The sequence below is a fragment of the Dendropsophus ebraccatus genome, chromosome 13, assembly GCF_027789765.1.
Source record: "Dendropsophus ebraccatus isolate aDenEbr1 chromosome 13, aDenEbr1.pat, whole genome shotgun sequence".
NCBI classification, from domain to species: domain Eukaryota; kingdom Metazoa; phylum Chordata; class Amphibia; order Anura; family Hylidae; genus Dendropsophus; species Dendropsophus ebraccatus.
This window is the reverse complement of record NC_091466.1, coordinates 74,793,314-74,813,704: the sequence shown is the minus strand read 5'-3', so window position 1 is coordinate 74,813,704 and position 20,391 is coordinate 74,793,314. Positions and strand designations below refer to the sequence as shown.

The 20,391-nt window shown below is 42.3% G+C and overlaps 2 protein-coding genes across 10 annotated transcripts in view; one reads left to right on the top strand and one right to left on the bottom strand.

The window, feature by feature from the left end:
- The window catches only part of SPTBN5 (spectrin beta, non-erythrocytic 5), a 226,477-nt gene extending 215,748 nt beyond the window's left edge, over window positions 1-10,729 (top strand). For all 5 annotated transcript variants that reach the window (XM_069950563.1, XM_069950562.1, XM_069950566.1 and 2 more), the window contains 3 exons: window positions 8,795-8,852; window positions 9,777-9,829; window positions 10,597-10,729. In XM_069950563.1, the coding sequence (XP_069806664.1) occupies window positions 8,795-8,852; window positions 9,777-9,829; window positions 10,597-10,706 (221 nt within the window). In that variant the 3' untranslated portion in view covers window positions 10,707-10,729. The remainder of the gene's footprint in view (window positions 1-8,794; window positions 8,853-9,776; window positions 9,830-10,596) is intronic.
- Window positions 10,730-11,555: 826 nt separating this feature from the next.
- Window positions 11,556-20,391, bottom strand: part of PLA2G4D (phospholipase A2 group IVD) — a 43,868-nt gene continuing 35,032 nt past the window's right edge. For all 5 annotated transcript variants that reach the window (XM_069950568.1, XM_069950567.1, XM_069950570.1 and 2 more), the window contains 10 exons: window positions 19,179-19,314; window positions 18,624-18,760; window positions 18,319-18,541; window positions 17,727-17,844; window positions 16,987-17,124; window positions 16,657-16,764; window positions 14,987-15,184; window positions 14,437-14,603; window positions 14,047-14,233; window positions 11,556-13,045 (listed from right to left, as the gene is read on the bottom strand). In XM_069950568.1, coding sequence (XP_069806669.1) covers window positions 12,825-13,045; window positions 14,047-14,233; window positions 14,437-14,603; window positions 14,987-15,184; window positions 16,657-16,764; window positions 16,987-17,124; window positions 17,727-17,844; window positions 18,319-18,541; window positions 18,624-18,760; window positions 19,179-19,314 — 1,633 coding nt within the window. In that variant the 3' untranslated portion in view covers window positions 11,556-12,824. The remainder of the gene's footprint in view (window positions 13,046-14,046; window positions 14,234-14,436; window positions 14,604-14,986; window positions 15,185-16,656; window positions 16,765-16,986; window positions 17,125-17,726; window positions 17,845-18,318; window positions 18,542-18,623; window positions 18,761-19,178; window positions 19,315-20,391) is intronic.

The window sequence follows — 20,391 nt, the reverse complement described above, 5'->3', positions numbered from 1 at the left end:
CACCACAAAGCAAGCTGTATTCTCTACCTGTAACACCACACAGCACGCTGTATTCTCTACCTGTAACACCTAACACCGCTGTATTCTCTACCTGTAACACCACACAGCACGTTGTATTCTCTACCTGTAACAGCACACTGTATTCTCTACCTGTAACACCTACACAGTGCTGTATTTTCTACCTGTAACAGCACACTGTATTCTCTACCTGTAACACCTACACAGCGCTGTATTTTCTACCTGTAACAGCACACTGTATTCTCTACCTGTAACACCACACAGCACACTGTATTCTCTACCTGTAACACCACACAGCACACTGTATTCTCTACATGTAACACCACACAGCACACTGTATTCTCTACCTGTAACACCACACAGCACACTGTATTCTCTACCTGTAACACCATACAGCATGCTGTATTCTGTACCTGTAACACCTACAGAGCGCTGTATTTTCTACCTGTAACACCACAGAACACGTTGTATTCTCTACCTGTAACACCTACACAGCGCTGTATTTTCTACCTGTAACACCTAACAGCGCTGTATTCTCTACCTGTAACACCACACTGTATTGTCTACCTGTACCAACACAGTATATTCTCTACCTGTAATACCACACTTCTACTACCTGTAACACCACACAGCACGCTGTATTCTCTACCTGTAACACCACACTTCTACTACCTGTAACACCACACAGCACGCTGTATTCTCTACCTGTAACACCACACAACACACTGTATTCTCTACCTGTAACACCACAAAGCACGCTGTATTCTCTACCTGTAACAGCACACGGTGTTCTCTACCTGTATTACCACACTTCTACTACCTATAACACCACACAGCACGCTGTATTCTCTACCTGTAACACCACACAGCACGCTGTATTCTCTACCTGTAACACCACACAGCACGCTGTATTCTCTACCTGTAACACCACACAGCACACTGTATTCTCTACCTGTAACACCACACATTTATACAAACAAACACTGGGTTTTAGTTTTAAAAATTATATATATAAGATTTTTATTATGTATACATTAGTACAAAATACAATATGTTTCTCATAAAAGAAGAATTTAAAAAAATGACCACAATAAAAAAGTATATAATACCAATAAAAAGCTGATGTTAGCAGATATACATCATCATGGACAGTGCATCTATAATAATCTCTTTTAATTCTAGTCCTCTGCCTCACTATGTCACAAAGGGGTATATATGTATCTAGGGACTTAATAATCTCCTAGTTCCCCATATGCTTACATATAGTCACAAGAGGTATATAATCCACTATTATTATCTCCTAATCTTTATTGCACTCACCCATGCTGCCAAACCGCCAAAGAGAGCCGTCTCTCTCAAAGAGAGACGGCTCTCTTTGGCGGTTTGGCAGCATGGGTGAGTGCAATAAAGATTAGGAGATAATAATAGTGGATTATATACCTCTTGTGACTATATGTAAGCATATGGGGAACTAGGAGATTATTAAGTCCCTAGATACATATATACCCCTTTGTGACATAGTGAGGCAGAGGACTAGAATTAAAAGAGATTATTATAGATGCACTGTCCATGATGATGTATATCTGCTAACATCAGCTTTTTATTGGTATTATATACTTTTTTATTGTGGTCATTTTTTTAAATTCTTCTTTTATGAGAAACATATTGTATTTTGTACTAATGTATACATAATAAAAATCTTATATATATAATTTTTAAAACTAAAACCCAGTGTTTGTTTGTATAAATTTTAGTGCGGGTTGTTTTTTTGTTAAGGGGACATCTGGTGGCGCATAGTGGTATTGCAGCCTAAGTTGTGAGATTACCTCGTTCCCCTTGTCTCAAACCTTGTGTGTAATTCTGTAACACCACACAGCACGCTGGATTCTCTACCTGTAACATCACACAGCACGCTGTATTCTCTACCTGTAATACCACACTTCTACTACCTGTAACACCATACAGCACGCTGTATTCTCTACCTGTAACACCACACTTCTACTACCTGTAACAGCACACAGCACGCTGTATTCTCTACCTGTAATACCACACTTCTACTACCTGTAACACCACACAGCACCCTGTATTCTCTACCTGTAACACCACACAGCACGCTGTATTCTCTACCTGTAACACCACACAGCACACTGTATTCTCTACCTGTAACACCACACTTCTACTACCTGTAACACCATACAGCACGCTGTATTCTCTACCTGTAACAGCACGCTGTATTCTCTACCTGTAACACCACACTTCTACTACCTGTAACACCACAAAGCAAGCTGTATTCTCTACCTGTAACACCACACTGTATTCTCTACAGCGCTGTATTTTCTACCTGTAACAACACACAGCACGCTGTAACACCACAAAGCAAGCTGTATTCTCTACCCATAACACCTACACAGCACTGTATTTTCTACCTGTAACACCACACAGCACGCTATATTCTCTACCTGTAACACCACACTGTATTCTCTACCTGTAACACCACACAGCACACTGTATTCTCTACCTGTAACACCACACAGCACGCTGTATTCTCTACCTGTAACACACTGTATTCTCTACCTGTAACACCTACACAGCACCCTGTATTCTCTACCTGTAACACCACACAGCAACCTGTATTCTCTACCTGTAACACCACACAGCAACCTGTATTCTCTACCTGTAACAACACACTGTATTCTCTACCTGTAACACCTACACAGCGCTGTATTTTCTACCTGTAACAGCACACTGTATTCTCTACCTGTTACACCACACAGCACACTGTATTCTCTACCTGTAAAACCACACAGCACACTGTATTCTCTACCTGTTACACCACACAGCACACTGTATTCTCTACCTGTAAAACCACACAGCACGCTGTATTCTCTACCTGTAACACCACACAGCACACTGTATTCTCTACCTCTAACACCACACTGTATTCTCTACCTGTAACACCACACAGCACGCTGTATTCTCTACCTGTAACACCACACAACACGCTGTATTCTCTACCTGTAACACCACACAGCACACTGTATTCTTGACCTGTAACACCATACAGCACACTGTATTCTCGACCTGTAACACACAGCACGCTGTATTCTCTACCAGTAACACCACACTTCTACTACCTGTAACACCATACAGCACGCTGTATTCTCTACCTGTAACAACACACTTCTACTACCTGTAACACCACACAGCACGCTGTATTCTCTACCTGTAACAGCACACAGCACGCTGTATTCTCTACCTGTAACACCACACTTCTACTACCTGTAACACCACACAGCACGCTGTATTCTCTACCTGTAAAACCACAAAGCACGCTGTATTCTCTACCTGTAACAGCACACAGCACACTGTATTCTCTACCTGTAACACCACACAGCACGCTGTATTCTCTACCTGTAACACCACACAACACGCTGTATTCTCTACCTGTAACACCAGACAGCACACTGTATTCTCGACCTGTAACACCACACAGCACACTGTATTCTCTACCTGTAACAGCACACAGCACGCTGTATTCTCTACCTGTAACACCACACAGCACACTGTTTTCTCTACCTGTAACAGCACACAGCACGCTGTATTCTCTACCTGTAACACCACACAGCACGCTGTATTCTCTACATGTAACACCACACAGCACGCTGTATTCTCTACCTGTAACAACACACTTCTACTACCTGTAACACCATACAGCACCCTGTATTCTCTACCTGTAACACCACACAGCACGCTGTATTCTTTACCTGTAACAGCACACTGTATTCTCTACCTATAACACCTACACAGCACTGTATTTTTTACCTGTAACACCACACAACACACTGTATACTCTACCTGTAACACCTACACAGCATACTGTATTTTCTACCTATAACAACACACAGCTCGCTGTATTCTCTACCTGTAACACCACACAGCACGCTGTATTCTCTACCTGTAACACCACACTGTATTCTCTACCTGTAACACCACACAGCACACTGTATTCTCTACCTGTAACACCACACAGCACGCTGTATTCTCTACCTGTAACACCACACTGTATTTTCTACCTGTAACACCACACAGCATACTGTATTTTCTACCTATAACAACACACAGCACGCTGTATTCTCTACCTGTAACGCCACAAAGCAAGCTGTATTCTCTACCTGTAACACACTGTATTCTCTACCTGTAACACCACACAGCACGCTGTATTCTCTACCTGTAACAGCACACGGTGTTCTCTACCTGTATTACCACACTTCTACTACCTATAACACCACACAGCACGCTGTATTCTCTACCTGTAACACCACACAGCACGCTGTATTCTCTACCTGTAACACCACACAGCACGCTGTATTCTCTACCTGTAACACCACACAGCACACTGTATTCTCTACCTGTAACACCACACATTTATACAAACAAACACTGGGTTTTAGTTTTAAAAATTATATATATAAGATTTTTATTATGTATACATTAGTACAAAATACAATATGTTTCTCATAAAAGAAGAATTTAAAAAAATGACCACAATAAAAAAGTATATAATACCAATAAAAAGCTGATGTTAGCAGATATACATCATCATGGACAGTGCATCTATAATAATCTCTTTTAATTCTAGTCCTCTGCCTCACTATGTCACAAAGGGGTATATATGTATCTAGGGACTTAATAATCTCCTAGTTCCCCATATGCTTACATATAGTCACAAGAGGTATATAATCCACTATTATTATCTCCTAATCTTTATTGCACTCACCCATGCTGCCAAACCGCCAAAGAGAGCCGTCTCTCTCAAAGAGAGACGGCTCTCTTTGGCGGTTTGGCAGCATGGGTGAGTGCAATAAAGATTAGGAGATAATAATAGTGGATTATATACCTCTTGTGACTATATGTAAGCATATGGGGAACTAGGAGATTATTAAGTCCCTAGATACATATATACCCCTTTGTGACATAGTGAGGCAGAGGACTAGAATTAAAAGAGATTATTATAGATGCACTGTCCATGATGATGTATATCTGCTAACATCAGCTTTTTATTGGTATTATATACTTTTTTATTGTGGTCATTTTTTTAAATTCTTCTTTTATGAGAAACATATTGTATTTTGTACTAATGTATACATAATAAAAATCTTATATATATAATTTTTAAAACTAAAACCCAGTGTTTGTTTGTATAAATTTTAGTGCGGGTTGTTTTTTTGTTAAGGGGACATCTGGTGGCGCATAGTGGTATTGCAGCCTAAGTTGTGAGATTACCTCGTTCCCCTTGTCTCAAACCTTGTGTGTAATTCTGTAACACCACACAGCACGCTGGATTCTCTACCTGTAACATCACACAGCACGCTGTATTCTCTACCTGTAATACCACACTTCTACTACCTGTAACACCATACAGCACGCTGTATTCTCTACCTGTAACACCACACTTCTACTACCTGTAACAGCACACAGCACGCTGTATTCTCTACCTGTAATACCACACTTCTACTACCTGTAACACCACACAGCACCCTGTATTCTCTACCTGTAACACCACACAGCACGCTGTATTCTCTACCTGTAACACCACACAGCACACTGTATTCTCTACCTGTAACACCACACTTCTACTACCTGTAACACCATACAGCACGCTGTATTCTCTACCTGTAACAGCACGCTGTATTCTCTACCTGTAACACCACACTTCTACTACCTGTAACACCACAAAGCAAGCTGTATTCTCTACCTGTAACACCACACTGTATTCTCTACAGCGCTGTATTTTCTACCTGTAACAACACACAGCACGCTGTAACACCACAAAGCAAGCTGTATTCTCTACCCATAACACCTACACAGCACTGTATTTTCTACCTGTAACACCACACAGCACGCTATATTCTCTACCTGTAACACCACACTGTATTCTCTACCTGTAACACCACACAGCACACTGTATTCTCTACCTGTAACACCACACAGCACGCTGTATTCTCTACCTGTAACACACTGTATTCTCTACCTGTAACACCTACACAGCACCCTGTATTCTCTACCTGTAACACCACACAGCAACCTGTATTCTCTACCTGTAACACCACACAGCAACCTGTATTCTCTACCTGTAACAACACACTGTATTCTCTACCTGTAACACCTACACAGCGCTGTATTTTCTACCTGTAACAGCACACTGTATTCTCTACCTGTTACACCACACAGCACACTGTATTCTCTACCTGTAAAACCACACAGCACACTGTATTCTCTACCTGTTACACCACACAGCACACTGTATTCTCTACCTGTAAAACCACACAGCACGCTGTATTCTCTACCTGTAACACCACACAGCACACTGTATTCTCTACCTCTAACACCACACTGTATTCTCTACCTGTAACACCACACAGCACGCTGTATTCTCTACCTGTAACACCACACAACACGCTGTATTCTCTACCTGTAACACCACACAGCACACTGTATTCTTGACCTGTAACACCATACAGCACACTGTATTCTCGACCTGTAACACACAGCACGCTGTATTCTCTACCAGTAACACCACACTTCTACTACCTGTAACACCATACAGCACGCTGTATTCTCTACCTGTAACAACACACTTCTACTACCTGTAACACCACACAGCACGCTGTATTCTCTACCTGTAACAGCACACAGCACGCTGTATTCTCTACCTGTAACACCACACTTCTACTACCTGTAACACCACACAGCACGCTGTATTCTCTACCTGTAACACCACAAAGCACGCTGTATTCTCTACCTGTAACAGCACACAGCACACTGTATTCTCTACCTGTAACACCACACAGCACGCTGTATTCTCTACCTGTAACACCACACAACACGCTGTATTCTCTACCTGTAACACCAGACAGCACACTGTATTCTCGACCTGTAACACCACACAGCACACTGTATTCTCTACCTGTAACAGCACACAGCACGCTGTATTCTCTACCTGTAACACCACACAGCACACTGTTTTCTCTACCTGTAACAGCACACAGCACGCTGTATTCTCTACCTGTAACACCACACAGCACGCTGTATTCTCTACATGTAACACCACACAGCACGCTGTATTCTCTACCTGTAACAACACACTTCTACTACCTGTAACACCATACAGCACCCTGTATTCTCTACCTGTAACACCACACAGCACGCTGTATTCTTTACCTGTAACAGCACACTGTATTCTCTACCTATAACACCTACACAGCACTGTATTTTTTACCTGTAACACCACACAACACACTGTATACTCTACCTGTAACACCTACACAGCATACTGTATTTTCTACCTATAACAACACACAGCTCGCTGTATTCTCTACCTGTAACACCACACAGCACGCTGTATTCTCTACCTGTAACACCACACTGTATTCTCTACCTGTAACACCACACAGCACACTGTATTCTCTACCTGTAACACCACACAGCACGCTGTATTCTCTACCTGTAACACCACACTGTATTTTCTACCTGTAACACCACACAGCATACTGTATTTTCTACCTATAACAACACACAGCACGCTGTATTCTCTACCTGTAACGCCACAAAGCAAGCTGTATTCTCTACCTGTAACACACTGTATTCTCTACCTGTAACACCACACAGCACGCTGTATTCTCTACCTGTAACAGCACACAGCACACTGTATTCTCTACCTGTAACAGCACACAGCACACTGTATTCTCTACCTGTAACACCACAAAGCACGCTGTATTCTCTACCTGTAACACCACACAGCACACTGTATTCTCTACCTGTAACACCACACAACACGCTGTATTCTCTACCTGTAAAACCACACATCACGCTGTATTCGCTACCTGTAACAGCACACGGTGTTCTCTACCTGTATTACCACACTTCTCCTACCTATAACACCACACAGCACGCTGGATTCTCTACCTGTAATACCACACTTCTACTACCTGTAACACCATACAGCACGCTGTATTCTCTACCTGTAACACCACACAACACACTGTATTCGCTACCTGTAACACCACAAAGCAAGCTGTATTCTTTACCTGTAACACCACAGAGCATACTGTATTCTCTATCTGTAACATCCAGTGTGGTGTTACAGGTAGAGAATTAAGTGTGCTGTGTGGTGTTACAGGTAGAGAATACACACAGCGCACACACAGCGCTGTATTCTCTACCTGTAACACCACACAGCACAGTCAGCTACTGTGTGGCAGAACCGCTCAGATATGGTAATACATTAGACACATCTTTATAACTTTTAATAGAAAACAAGTTTTCCCCATGTGGAGGTCCCCTTTAAACTTCAAATTTCACACACACAGCACTGAGAATCAAGGGCATAAAGTTACCTCCATCCTTAGCACCCCATATGGGGCAAATCTGTACACATGGAGCAGGGATAACCCCATTTAGATATATAGGGGAAGATTTATCAAAGGGTGTCAATTACAGACTGGTGTAAACTGCCCACAATAAACCAATCACAACTCCTCTTTTATTTTACCAGAGCTGACAGCTGAGAGGAGCTTTGATTGGTTGCTGTGGGGCAGTTTACACCAATCTGTATTTTACCCCCTTAGATAAATCTGGGCTATAGAATATATTTTTCAGTCTCTGACATTTCTCAAAGTCTGCTGCATGGTCTTTACTGGTTACATATAGACTTTTCTTTAACATATGAAATACTGATAATTTCCTATTTAATATAAGTTACCTTTTCTTTCTGTAGATGACCCTGTCATCAAAAAGGAAGAAGCTGCTCACTCTTCATTAAAAGAAATTCCTAGGTAAGTAAATCTTAAAACATACATAGACATTTTATTGCTCCACTGTTAAAAGGAATCTGTCACTCAATGAAAGCAGCATAAACTAGTGACAGAAAAGCTGAACGGATTGGTGTATCACTTCCATCATTCTTTTCAGCCATTCTCCTAATTTGCAGGAGAATAGGATTATTGCCACACCCCTTCCCCCGCTGCTGATTGACAGGTAACTGCCAATCAGCAGCTGGTGGGTGGAGTTTTCTTCTCATGAATACTGAGGACTACTTATTGTCCATGTTATTCAGGAGGAGATCTCTGGATCAGCTGCACATAGCAATGTAAGTGATACATAATTCTGTTCAGCTTCTCGGCATCACTAGCTTATGCTGCCCTGAGATACCATAAACCTGCTGACAGAGTCTCTATAAAGTAACTGTGTGTATCTGTGCTGATAAGTGAAGGCTTGTTAGACTGGTAGGTAATGTGACATCTCAGCCTCTCTATATAGAATACAATGTCATATATTACTAGTAGTGACCCCGTAAACTATTCTACGGACACAGAACATGTCAAAAGTTCTTTGCACTGACAAAGTTTAGATTAGTCAGGGGTCTCAGATCACAAGATATGGCGGAGAGAATTGCACACTAAGCACATTCCCTCCCAGCTCTCCCCATATGACTGAGACACATTTCTATTGCAACACTTAACTGGAAGAAGCGGCGATCGATTGCTTCTTCTCCATCCTGTTCTAGTGATTAGTGTGGAAGTATATATTCCCCCTCCCCCACCGATGTTCAATAGTGACAGGTAGACTTTAAGGGGAATGCTCATAATCACATACCCGAGACTGATAGAGACATAAGATAAGACATGATGCGGAGAGCTTTCATCGCTCTCTGTATGTAATTTTCTTTGGAGTAAATGTCGGTTTTATCCCCTGTACAGGACACTTTCATTTGAACCAGACAGCAATGGCCATACATTCTCTGCTAGCAGAGGTAAGATTGTACAGCCATAATACATGTTACAGGACTGCAAGTCATTGAGGCAGGTCCCATTGGTCTCTTCCCACCCTGACTGATCTTTTTACAGGCAGAAGCTGCTGGAACCATTCCAATGAGCCTATAGCCCTCCAGCTGTTTGCAAAACATTTCCCATTCATGCCTTCTCATTAGGAATGATGGGACGTGTAGTTTTTCCTCAGCTGATGGGCTGTAGGCTCCCCATCCCTGCTGTAAGGGTATGTTCACTTGTACCTACCACTGTGGACTTCCACTACTTTTACATTGATGAAATCTGCAGCTGATTGAGTAAGGGCCCTATTAAACTAAGGGTGGGTTCAGACTACAGAATCTGCGTGGATAAATTATGGCGGATTTCGTCACTAGTACGCGCACCTTTCAGACAGCTCTTTTGGCGGAATCGGCCCGCCCATAGAATGGTGTCTATGGAGCTGGCGGAAAGGTGCGCGTACTAGTGACGAAATACGCCGTAATTTATCCCTGCAAATTCCGTAGTCTGAACTCACCCTAACAGATTATCTGACAGGTTTTTTTGGGGCCAAAGCCCGGAATGGACTATAAACAGAGAACAGGTAATAAAGGAAAGACTGTCAGATAATCTGTTGGTGTAATAGGGCCCTAACTGAACGCAGCCTGTGAGGGCCATGCTGCACATGGGGTGGGTACTATGTCACAGGTTCCCTTGAACATTATTTCATTGCAAAATACATCAACATAACAGTTTTCCTATTTTCCTCCTGCAGTCTATATCACGTCAGAGAAGACCGACTTTTATTCCCCAAAAGTAGCGGAGACAGAAGAAGCTAAAGAGAAGCACAAAAAGAATGTTTTTAAGAAGTTCTTCAAAAAATAAAATGAAGCCATTTATACAGTAAATTCTCTCATCTCTAATTAGCAGCTATTACTCCCTGATAAGGGGCGGGGCTTGCCTGGGCTCTTCCTGCCCTGGGGAACGCCCCCTGGGTACTTAAACCTAATTTATATATTAACAAATGAAATATGTGCAAAATGAATGAAATTGTATTCCAAGTCTGACATTTAAATGTGATGAATATTTTAATTTATTTTAAATATTTTGTACTATTCCATCTATTTATTACATGAACATTTCAAATGAAAAGATGGCATTTTAATATTAAAGATTATTCCATATTTCTAAAGCAGATCTATTTTTCTCAGAAAACCCCTTTAAATCTATCTTCTACATTTAGCTTCCCAGCTTGTCAGCACGGCTTCCTAACCACCTCAAACAGTGTAACTTCCCTGCACCTCCTGAGGCCAGAGGGAAGCTAAGTTTGGGAAATGGGAAGGCCCCTTGAAGTTATCCAAATGCATAAACCAGTGCTCTCCAACCTGTCTCTTTCCAGTTGTTGTTAAACTTAAACTCAACTGTCAGGGTATGATGAGAGTTGTAGTTTTGCAGCTGGAGAACCAGAGGCTGGGGAACACTGGCATAAACAATAGCAAAGAAATTCAACTTTGAAAGCATGTAAAAATATGGGGTACTTTAACATAACAGTAGAACAAAGGCTTAATTTACTTACATTTGTTGGGACCCAATCCTGCACAGGGGGAAGAAACAACAAACAATGGGCTAATACTCAGTTATGTGCACAGACCCCCAAGACGTGAGTTATAGAACACTGGCCATAGAAATAAGTGAATGACCTTCATGTAATGACAGCAGCACAGACAGACAGAACATAGTAAACCAGGCACTGTTTATTTAGAGAGATGTGCTCTAACATGAGAACATTCCCGTGTTCCATGGAAACCAGACACAAGTTTCATCCCTTTATTTTCACAGATTAAGCAGCGACAATAGTTTATCCTAGAGATTTGTTATGCTACATAGTGATAAAACATTGTCAGACACAGGAACACATAGCAGCTTCTTCTATACCCTGTTACTGGTGGAATAGCCAGCCAATGTATTCGAAGTACGGCACAGTCATAGGGAGTTTAGCAATGATCTCCCCCCATTCACTGACTATATGAGTAACAGTAATTAGAGGGATTGCCAACATATTTCACAGCATGACCTCTATGCTCAGACCCCCCCACCAATCCTCACATAGAGCTAAGAGCATAGCTCCTCATCTCACTGCATAGACTTATAATGGAGACGGTCTCCTGCAGTAAGATGGGAAGTTAAGTGCTTAGATTACCTCAAATGTATCTCCAGACTCTTACAACCAGTCTACAAACTATCTTAAAACTTTTGAAAAGTTAAAGGGGTTATCCAGCGCTAAAAAACATGGCCACTTTTGCCCCTCTCTCATTCTCCAGTTCAGGTGCGGTTTGCAATTAAGCTCCATTTACTTCAATGGAACAGATTTTTAAACCCCACCCAATCTGGAGATAAGTGGCCATGTTTTTGTAGCACTGGATAACCCCTTTAAAATACCTATTTAAACTCTAGGGTCATGTTCACACGTAGGATTTGATCAGTATTTGTAGCCAAATTCAGGAGTGTGTCCAAAGCACAAAAAAGTACAAAATTTTCCATTCTAGTTGTTTGTGTTGGTTTTACTCTGTTTCTTTTGTAAAAGTACATAATCGAAACCACAGAGTATATAGTGGATCCTAATTTTGGCTTCAAAAACTGCATCAGATGAGCATGTGTGAAGCCGTCCCTAGGTAATCTAACTTGGTCCTTAAACTTTTTCCATAGGAAATTTCCTTCATTACTTATATAGCTGCGTATGAATTAAAAAATAATAATAATAACAACGTAAGTCCCTTCATATTTACCATTCCCATTCGTGTAGTATAACAGGCCTGACCATATTCCACCACCATAAGGCTAGGGGGCAGCAGGATGGAACCAGGTGTAATACTGATACATAGTGAAGGAATAAAGCAGAGCTTATAACATAGGACAAGTCTTATCAGATGACCCCTTGTGCAGACGAGAGCTCCGCTGTATAACATTTGGTGAATACCATTCCCTCGGTACCTGATGCAGTCCTCACACGCTGATGCAGTCCCTCCGCTTCTGTTTACATTCTACGGCCTCTCGTAACACTTGCAGGATCACCTTCTCATTATTCTCCACATTATACTCTGTGAGATTGATCAGTTTGTCAAAGTCTTCCTTACTGTAAGTTAGTTTAAGCACCCCATATGACGACTTTTCACCCAGATCCACTAACCCCTCTTCTTTCTCTTGGTCTGTTAACCGGTTAACTCCTGAGAAGAAACAATACAAAATATTCAGAAACTTGTAAAGGTTTGCAGCCCTGATGGCTGATTTTTATGATGCTCTCCTTTTATTTGTATTTCATGCAAGATTCTAGCAGAGAGAAGAGGCAAACTTACTTTCCTCTGCTGGTGACATATACCTAGAATGGACATTACAGGCCTGCAGTATTGTGACCTTTATCAAAGTAAACTGTTCAGGCCGGCAGCCATTGGACCAGCTAACAGTGATGATCAAGGTTTCCTTTGGAGTGCTCTTATACAGCACATGCAGTTTTTAAAGGGGTACTCTAATGAAAATCTCTTTTCTTTCAAATCAACTGGTGTCAGAAAGTTATACAGATTTGTAATTTACTTCTATTTAAAAAATCTCCAGTCTTCCAGTACTTATCAGCTGCTGTATGTCCTGCAGGAAGTGGTGTATTCTCTCCAGTCTGACACAGTGCTCTCTGCTGCCGCATCTGTCCATGTCAGGAACTGTGCAGAGCAGCAACAAATCCCCACAGAAAACCTCTCCTGCTCTAAGCAGAGGTGGCAGCAGAGAGCACTGTGTCAGACTGGAAAGAATACACCACTTCCTGCAGGACATACAGCAGCTTATTACTAATTGGGCCGTGTAATAGGACCCTAAGTGTCTTTTGAACAACTTATGTATAACTGTAGTCTAGGAGGGGTTTTGAAAGTCGCCTCTTAAACTCCAGGAATACATACGTAGATCCAATGACACAGCCTTGTGAAGGCTCTTTAAACCATCAACCATCAAGATCGGTGCTAGTTATCAGACCCCCGTCTAAACGAGATTATTTAGCTCAGGGATGGGGAACCTTTGGCTCTCCAGCTTCATGCTTGGACAGCTGAAGCTTTTGCTGTCCAGGCATGATGGGAATTGTAGTTTTGCAACAGCTGGAGGGCCGAAGGTTCCCCATCCCTGGTTTAGCTTAGTGTTCGTTTCATGTAATATCACTGACACTCACGTTACCTGATTGACTTACCTGGATGCTTGAACTGCTTGAATGTGTCATTTACTAAAGGGAAATGCAGAATAGTGGGACACTTGGGGTCTCCGCAGCCTGAGAAGTAGTAACACTCCTTAGGATTTGCTTTCTCTTCATCAGACACTTGTATTTTAGGAAAGCGGATATCATGAACTTTGCAGTACTCCTCGGTTCGCTCCACAGACTGAAATAAAAGAAAATAATCACAATCATACAACAAGCCACCTATATTCACATCTGCTACTCTCTCATTTCTTTGGGGCTTCTTATCCTACAACCTCCATAAGTATAATCGTCCTGTGTAAGAGCATTAAAAGTGGTTTATGAGACGCCATGATTCAGACATCTCACTATGTATTTTACAGCAGACTGCACATCACCACTTACTCTAAACTTCTCTGTTAATCCGTAGTCAAATGCCAGGAGAACGTCCACTTTGCGTTCCTCTCGGAGCAGTGGGGGGAAGCTGGCGTTAATGTAGTAGGCAGTGTCTACAAGGCAAAGCTCTTCAGAAGATGGCGTCAGCTTGTTTGGAGAATTATCCAGTTCTGTATCTAAGAGGCAGAGCAAAGAATACAATAAGAAACTCTTCTACCAATATCCCCATACCTTTTCTGAAGGGATTGTCACTCAGTTACAAAGTATCCCCTATATGATTCTAGACCTTTTACAATCTTGAAAATGGGGACCCGAGGATAGCGGCAGTCGTGCTATCTAGTGTGGGTACCATAGAGAATGAATGGAGCAGCTGTGCCAGAGTTGTATCTCTGCTCTTCACTTACAGAAAAAACAGGGTTCTGATCGGCTTGTACTGTTCCATTTTACAATATATACTGTTGTCTTCTATCACCCCCCATAACCGATCACAAAAACCATTATGATGGGCAGAAGTTAACTGCCCAGCCTGCAGCTTTGCGTCTATAACAAGGCCTCTTACCATCGAATGCACAGAATCCATTATGTGTACAATACTCCTTGTGCATCTGCAGTCCTTTTAGGAAGTTGTGATGTTCTCCATCAAGGGGACGATTGGTTAATATTTCCCGTATAGTACGGCTGAAATCACTTGCCGGCTGGGTCACACGTGTAGGTAAACCTGCTGACATTCTCCTCTTACGTAACGCTTCTTCTTCACCTGTTTAAAAAAAAAAATAAATAAATTAAAATAAAATGAAGAGGTAAGGGATGTGACAAGAAACACTGGCCTGAGCTCTAGCTTGTGTTTTATAGTCTACTATTCCTATACAATCTCATTTATATGGTGCTATAGCATACCCAGTTTACAGTGATACATTTGTCCGACATTACTATATATTTCAGGCTACAGTGGCTAAAATATTACACAAAATAGAGAAAGTAGACTCTCCTATACAGTTCAGTGGTTTCCCAATAGATTGTAATTCCACGCACTGTCCACCAGGGGAGGCTGTGGTTTCCTGCAGGTCCCGAGGTGCTGACAGTGTAGTGAAGGTGTATGTACCTTATTGTGTGTGGTACCTTTCTTGTAGCCAATCGGTGCAGAGAGGCCATTGTTAGTGCAAGGTGTCCAACGCTCTGAGCTTAATGTAGTGAGTTGGTACATTCAGTTTGATCAAAGTTTGCTAAGAACCTCATTTTTTTTTTTTCGAATAAATTTTATTTAAAAAAAATTAAAAAAAAAATATTTTCAAAAAAATGTTTCAAAAATTTCCTTAAAAAAACTAAAATGTTATATGGCACTTGTGCTTTGCTGCAGCAATGAGGTGTTCGTGCCGCACTTAGGCAAGCCTCACCACCACTTCCTCCTCCCTGTTTGATTGCGGCCTGGCCTTCTGCTTCCTGATGATGTTGCTGGCTAGGGCCGCGTGCCAACTTGCCAGTATGCGCATGCGCCCTGGATCTGTCAGGTATTGCACGCTCCTGCATCCCGAATTGCGCATGCACTGTAGTGCTGAGGCACGCCGATGGTCTGAAGCCAGTGCCCACAGTTGCACCGCTCATCTGTACTATGGCGCATGCACGATTCGAGACGCAGGAGTGCACAATACCTGACAGATCCAGGGCGCATGTGCATACTGGCAAGTTGGCACACATCCCTTGCCAGCAACGTTATAAGGAAGCCGAAGGCCAGGCCACAATCAAACAGGTAGGGCCGGGCAGCAGACAGGGAGGAGGAAGTGGTGGTGAGGCGTGCCTAAGTACGGCACAAACACCTCACCACTACAAGTTACGGGCAAGAATAAGAAAAATCTACTGCACCGATGGCTCAAAGAAAGGTACCACACACAATAAGGGACATACACCTTCACTACACTGTCAGCACCTCAGGACCAGCCCAGGTGCTGACAGATTCCCTTTAACCTGTGTAAGGCTACATCTCTTCTCCTGTCATTCAGGCTCATATTTCAACAGCTCAATGCAGAAAGTGACACTTTTTCACAATTCTAGTGCACAGAGGGTTTTGTGACAATTTTTGCTGCAGTTTACACCAAAATCTGATGTAAATACCCTGATAAATTCCCCCTTTGGAAAATTGGTTAAGTCCAATAAAGACTATATAGAGACACTAACCAAATAAGATAAGTGATAGTAAGTGTAATGAATGCATCTTATAAAGTAGATACTCACTCAGCTCATAGATCGTATCCCTGGTGAATCTGTGCCAGAAATGCTCAGAACTTACAGCTGAGAACCAGGCATCCATCAGGTTTATAGAAAAGACGTTACTCCATAATCCTACACCAAAGCAACAAACATTACAACATTACACAACAAACAGGCATTATAGCAATGTACTCCCCTACCACGGAGCATATGTATGCTGCCCCGATGAGCCACTCTCACTGTGTTACCCCTATACCTATTTGCCAGTCTCGATTTACCCACCACCATTCACAACCTGCCCCCTCCATGCATCTCCTGAGAACAATGCAATGGTCGGCCACTCAGATGTCTCACCCTGCAGGTAACAGATCCTGGACTCTGGAAGTGCCCTAGTGCGCCGTCCCATGAAAAATTCACTGCCGAAGTCTTCTGAGCGGATGAAGGCTCCGTACTTCAGCAGCCCCACTTCGTAAGGAGAGAACTCGCACCATTCTGTGAAGAATACAGAGGACGATACATTTAAGGTGTTTTCAATAAAAACCTGTTATGAACATTCACATGTGGTAAGAAGTATCACTCTGGCTTTACCGTATAGACTGGGGGGTCAGGAAAATGACAGATTTCCGGAATCTTCCAAACTAAAGCCACTGTTACACAGGGCGATACGAGGGAGCGAGCACCGACCAATCACTTTCCCCTCGTTCCCCACTCACTGCCGGCACTATTACATGCGCTTACAGTGAGCGGGTAAGTGGTGGGGGGCCCATAGGAGATAGCGGCAGTCTGCTGCACGGAGTGACGGCAGCAGATCGTTGCTAACATGTTGAAAGACAAAGATCAGTCAACATCGTTCATGCCGGCTGATCGTTGCCTATTATTACACAAAGCGATTATCGGCTGTGATGGCCGATAATCGCTTCATGTAATAGGGCCTTAAGAACACTGCAATGCCAATAAAAGAGTCAATGGACATTTACGGTAGATTGTATCTTCACGTTTACCGCTGTGATGGATGGGACACTGCGTTCAGCACACCACAACAGGACTGTAGATAACCAGGACTCCTGACAACCAGGATTCACATGGTAACAAACCTTTATAATCCAGCGTGGAGCTTTCATTTGGCTTCACATTCATTGCCAGGCACAGAGGGAGCGGGTTCTGTCCATTGGCCAATGCTTTTCTCTGATCCGATAGCTTTGTCTCATTGACCTGTGCGATAAGTGCAAACACAACTATTAATCCAAGTATGAAACCGTATAATACATCATATACCATCCGATGAATAAGGATAGAATGCAGAATTACAACTGAAGAGTGACAGCTGAATTAGCAGTGGTCCCCAAGTAATGGCGACATCTGACTCATCTCTGCACGGGATGAACCAAGGTGGTCACCTAGTGCGTAAGAGCCATCTCTTTTATAGACATAATATTCAGTGTGGCTTCACATTATCACCTGTGGCCTGCATAATGGTTCACAACATTAGAGAGGTCTAGTACTTTCTGCTCTACAGTGAAAGCCATATTGAAGAAATTATAATAATCTGTAAACCTAGAAGATGTCTGACAGAGTATATAACAGCCATCGCATGTATCCAACTACCAGGAGGTGAATAACATACTGACTCCTCATACTTTGGTTATTTGCATGTATGCAATATGTTACTGTATACAGAATACGTACATTATCACAGTACATGGACTCGAGAACCAGACCCCACAGGTCTGAGAATGACGTCTTGTAGCCCATCCTTGCTCGTGTGTTTATTTCATCCCGGTAGAACGCCAGACGATCAAAGGAAAAAGCACCAGACTTGCTTTTGGTCACGTTCCTACAAGCATCTTCTATGGGTGCACAAAGATCTTTCTGCGACCAGTCAGGATCTTCATATAATTTACTCATTGACCTAGATTAGAACACACTAGATGTCACTGTACAGACCATATACAATAAGTAGCTATGTGTCTGTTAACAATAAGGCTTCTCACCAAGTGGATCCTGAAGCTCCGGTGAGGTAGGTCACACAGTCCAGGAGACCCAGCTTCTTCAGTCCCGCCAATGTGCCATAGAGAGATATCATAGCTCTAACACCTCCTCCTGTGGTTGTGACGGCAATCACAGGAATCTGTAATGGACAGTGCATAGCATGAGAAGATACAGCAATGGCATCGGGAATCTTGCAAGCTGTCATTGTGATGAATAAAATTACTAAGGGAAAATGTTATGGTTGTGTCTACATGGCAATATGTTACGCCATTCAGTGTATGAACCTGGAAAGTTCTCTATGGATACACAGAACACAGCACAATAGGTATGAAGATGGGCAGGTGTTGAGAACCTCAAGACCAGTGGTAGGGAACTTTAGCTCTCCAGCTGTTGCTAAACTACAACTCCCATCATGCCTGGACAGCCAAAGCTAAAGCTTTGGCTGTCCAGGCATGATGGGAGTTGTAGTTTTGCAATAGCTGGAGAGCCAAGGTTCCCTACCCCTGCTAAAGACAACGCAGTACAAGGACCATACATGAGGGCTGCCGGTCACATACCTCATGATCCTCTAAATCTCGGTCAAGCTTCAACAACCTCTTCAGTGTTTCGGCAACAACTTTTCTCCTCTTTGAGAGGTAAAGCTTCTCATCATCACAAAGGCTAAATCCCATCCGTACATCCAGTTTATCAGTGCTGGGACGGCAAGAAAACAAGAATGGTTAGAAAAAAAGCTGACAAGAGTAATGGACGCAAGGAAATATCACAGACTTCATTAATGTGTTTTATAGCTGGCCTAGTGCAGCGTACAAGACCTGAGAGGTCACATCCGGATTTCTACAAATAAAATATAAATATATATATATATATATATATATATATATATATTATATCAGTGGGACTCATTCCACAATGTATATTATCACTTATACGGAGCTAGTATGTTCACACATGAAGGATACGCCGTATATCATTTGCAGCTAAAAAATAAAGAATCAGAGTATCCGGCCCAGTGTGAACCTCTCTGTCACTTCAAAAACTATTGTTGTGCCCTAGAGATGTGTCAAAAGATTTGAATGGTCGGGGTCTGAGTGTTTAGAGGTAAATGCTAAGCAGGTTTTATCTCCACTTTAACAGAAGTTCTATAGTTCATAGGAGCATCTACTGCAGGGAGCAGAGAGAAGCGCTCAGTTGCATTCTTCACCCTTCTGGCTCTAGTGATCGTTGGGGTCTGGATACTAAGGGCCCTATTCCACCTGACGTTTATCGTTCAGATTATCGTTAAATCGTTCGAATCTAAACGATAATCGTTCGGTTGAAATGCAGTTAACGATTAACGACCGAACGAGAAATCGTTGATCGCTTTATAAGACCTGGACCTATTTTTATCGCTCATTCGCAAATCGTTTGCATTGAATAAGACCTCGTTCGGTCGTTCGCAATAGATACGAACGCAATAGCGAATAAATAGCGAAGAAAAAACGATCGCAATTGCGATCATAAGTAACGATTATCGTTCCATGGAAATGAGTGAACGTTTTCAGGTCTTTCGCAATAGCGGTCGTTTGAGATCGTTAATCGTTAACGATTAGGAATAGGGCCCTAAGACCGTGACCGATCAAACCTTTTTGTCATGTTTCCAAGACAGGTCCACTTTACAGGAGTTACCCCATCATTATGCCATCACTTCCATATCCGATTCAGATTTACACAATGGTGATAACCATGGCCGGACAAAATTGGAGCTACTGTGTAATGTTAAGACATCACTAG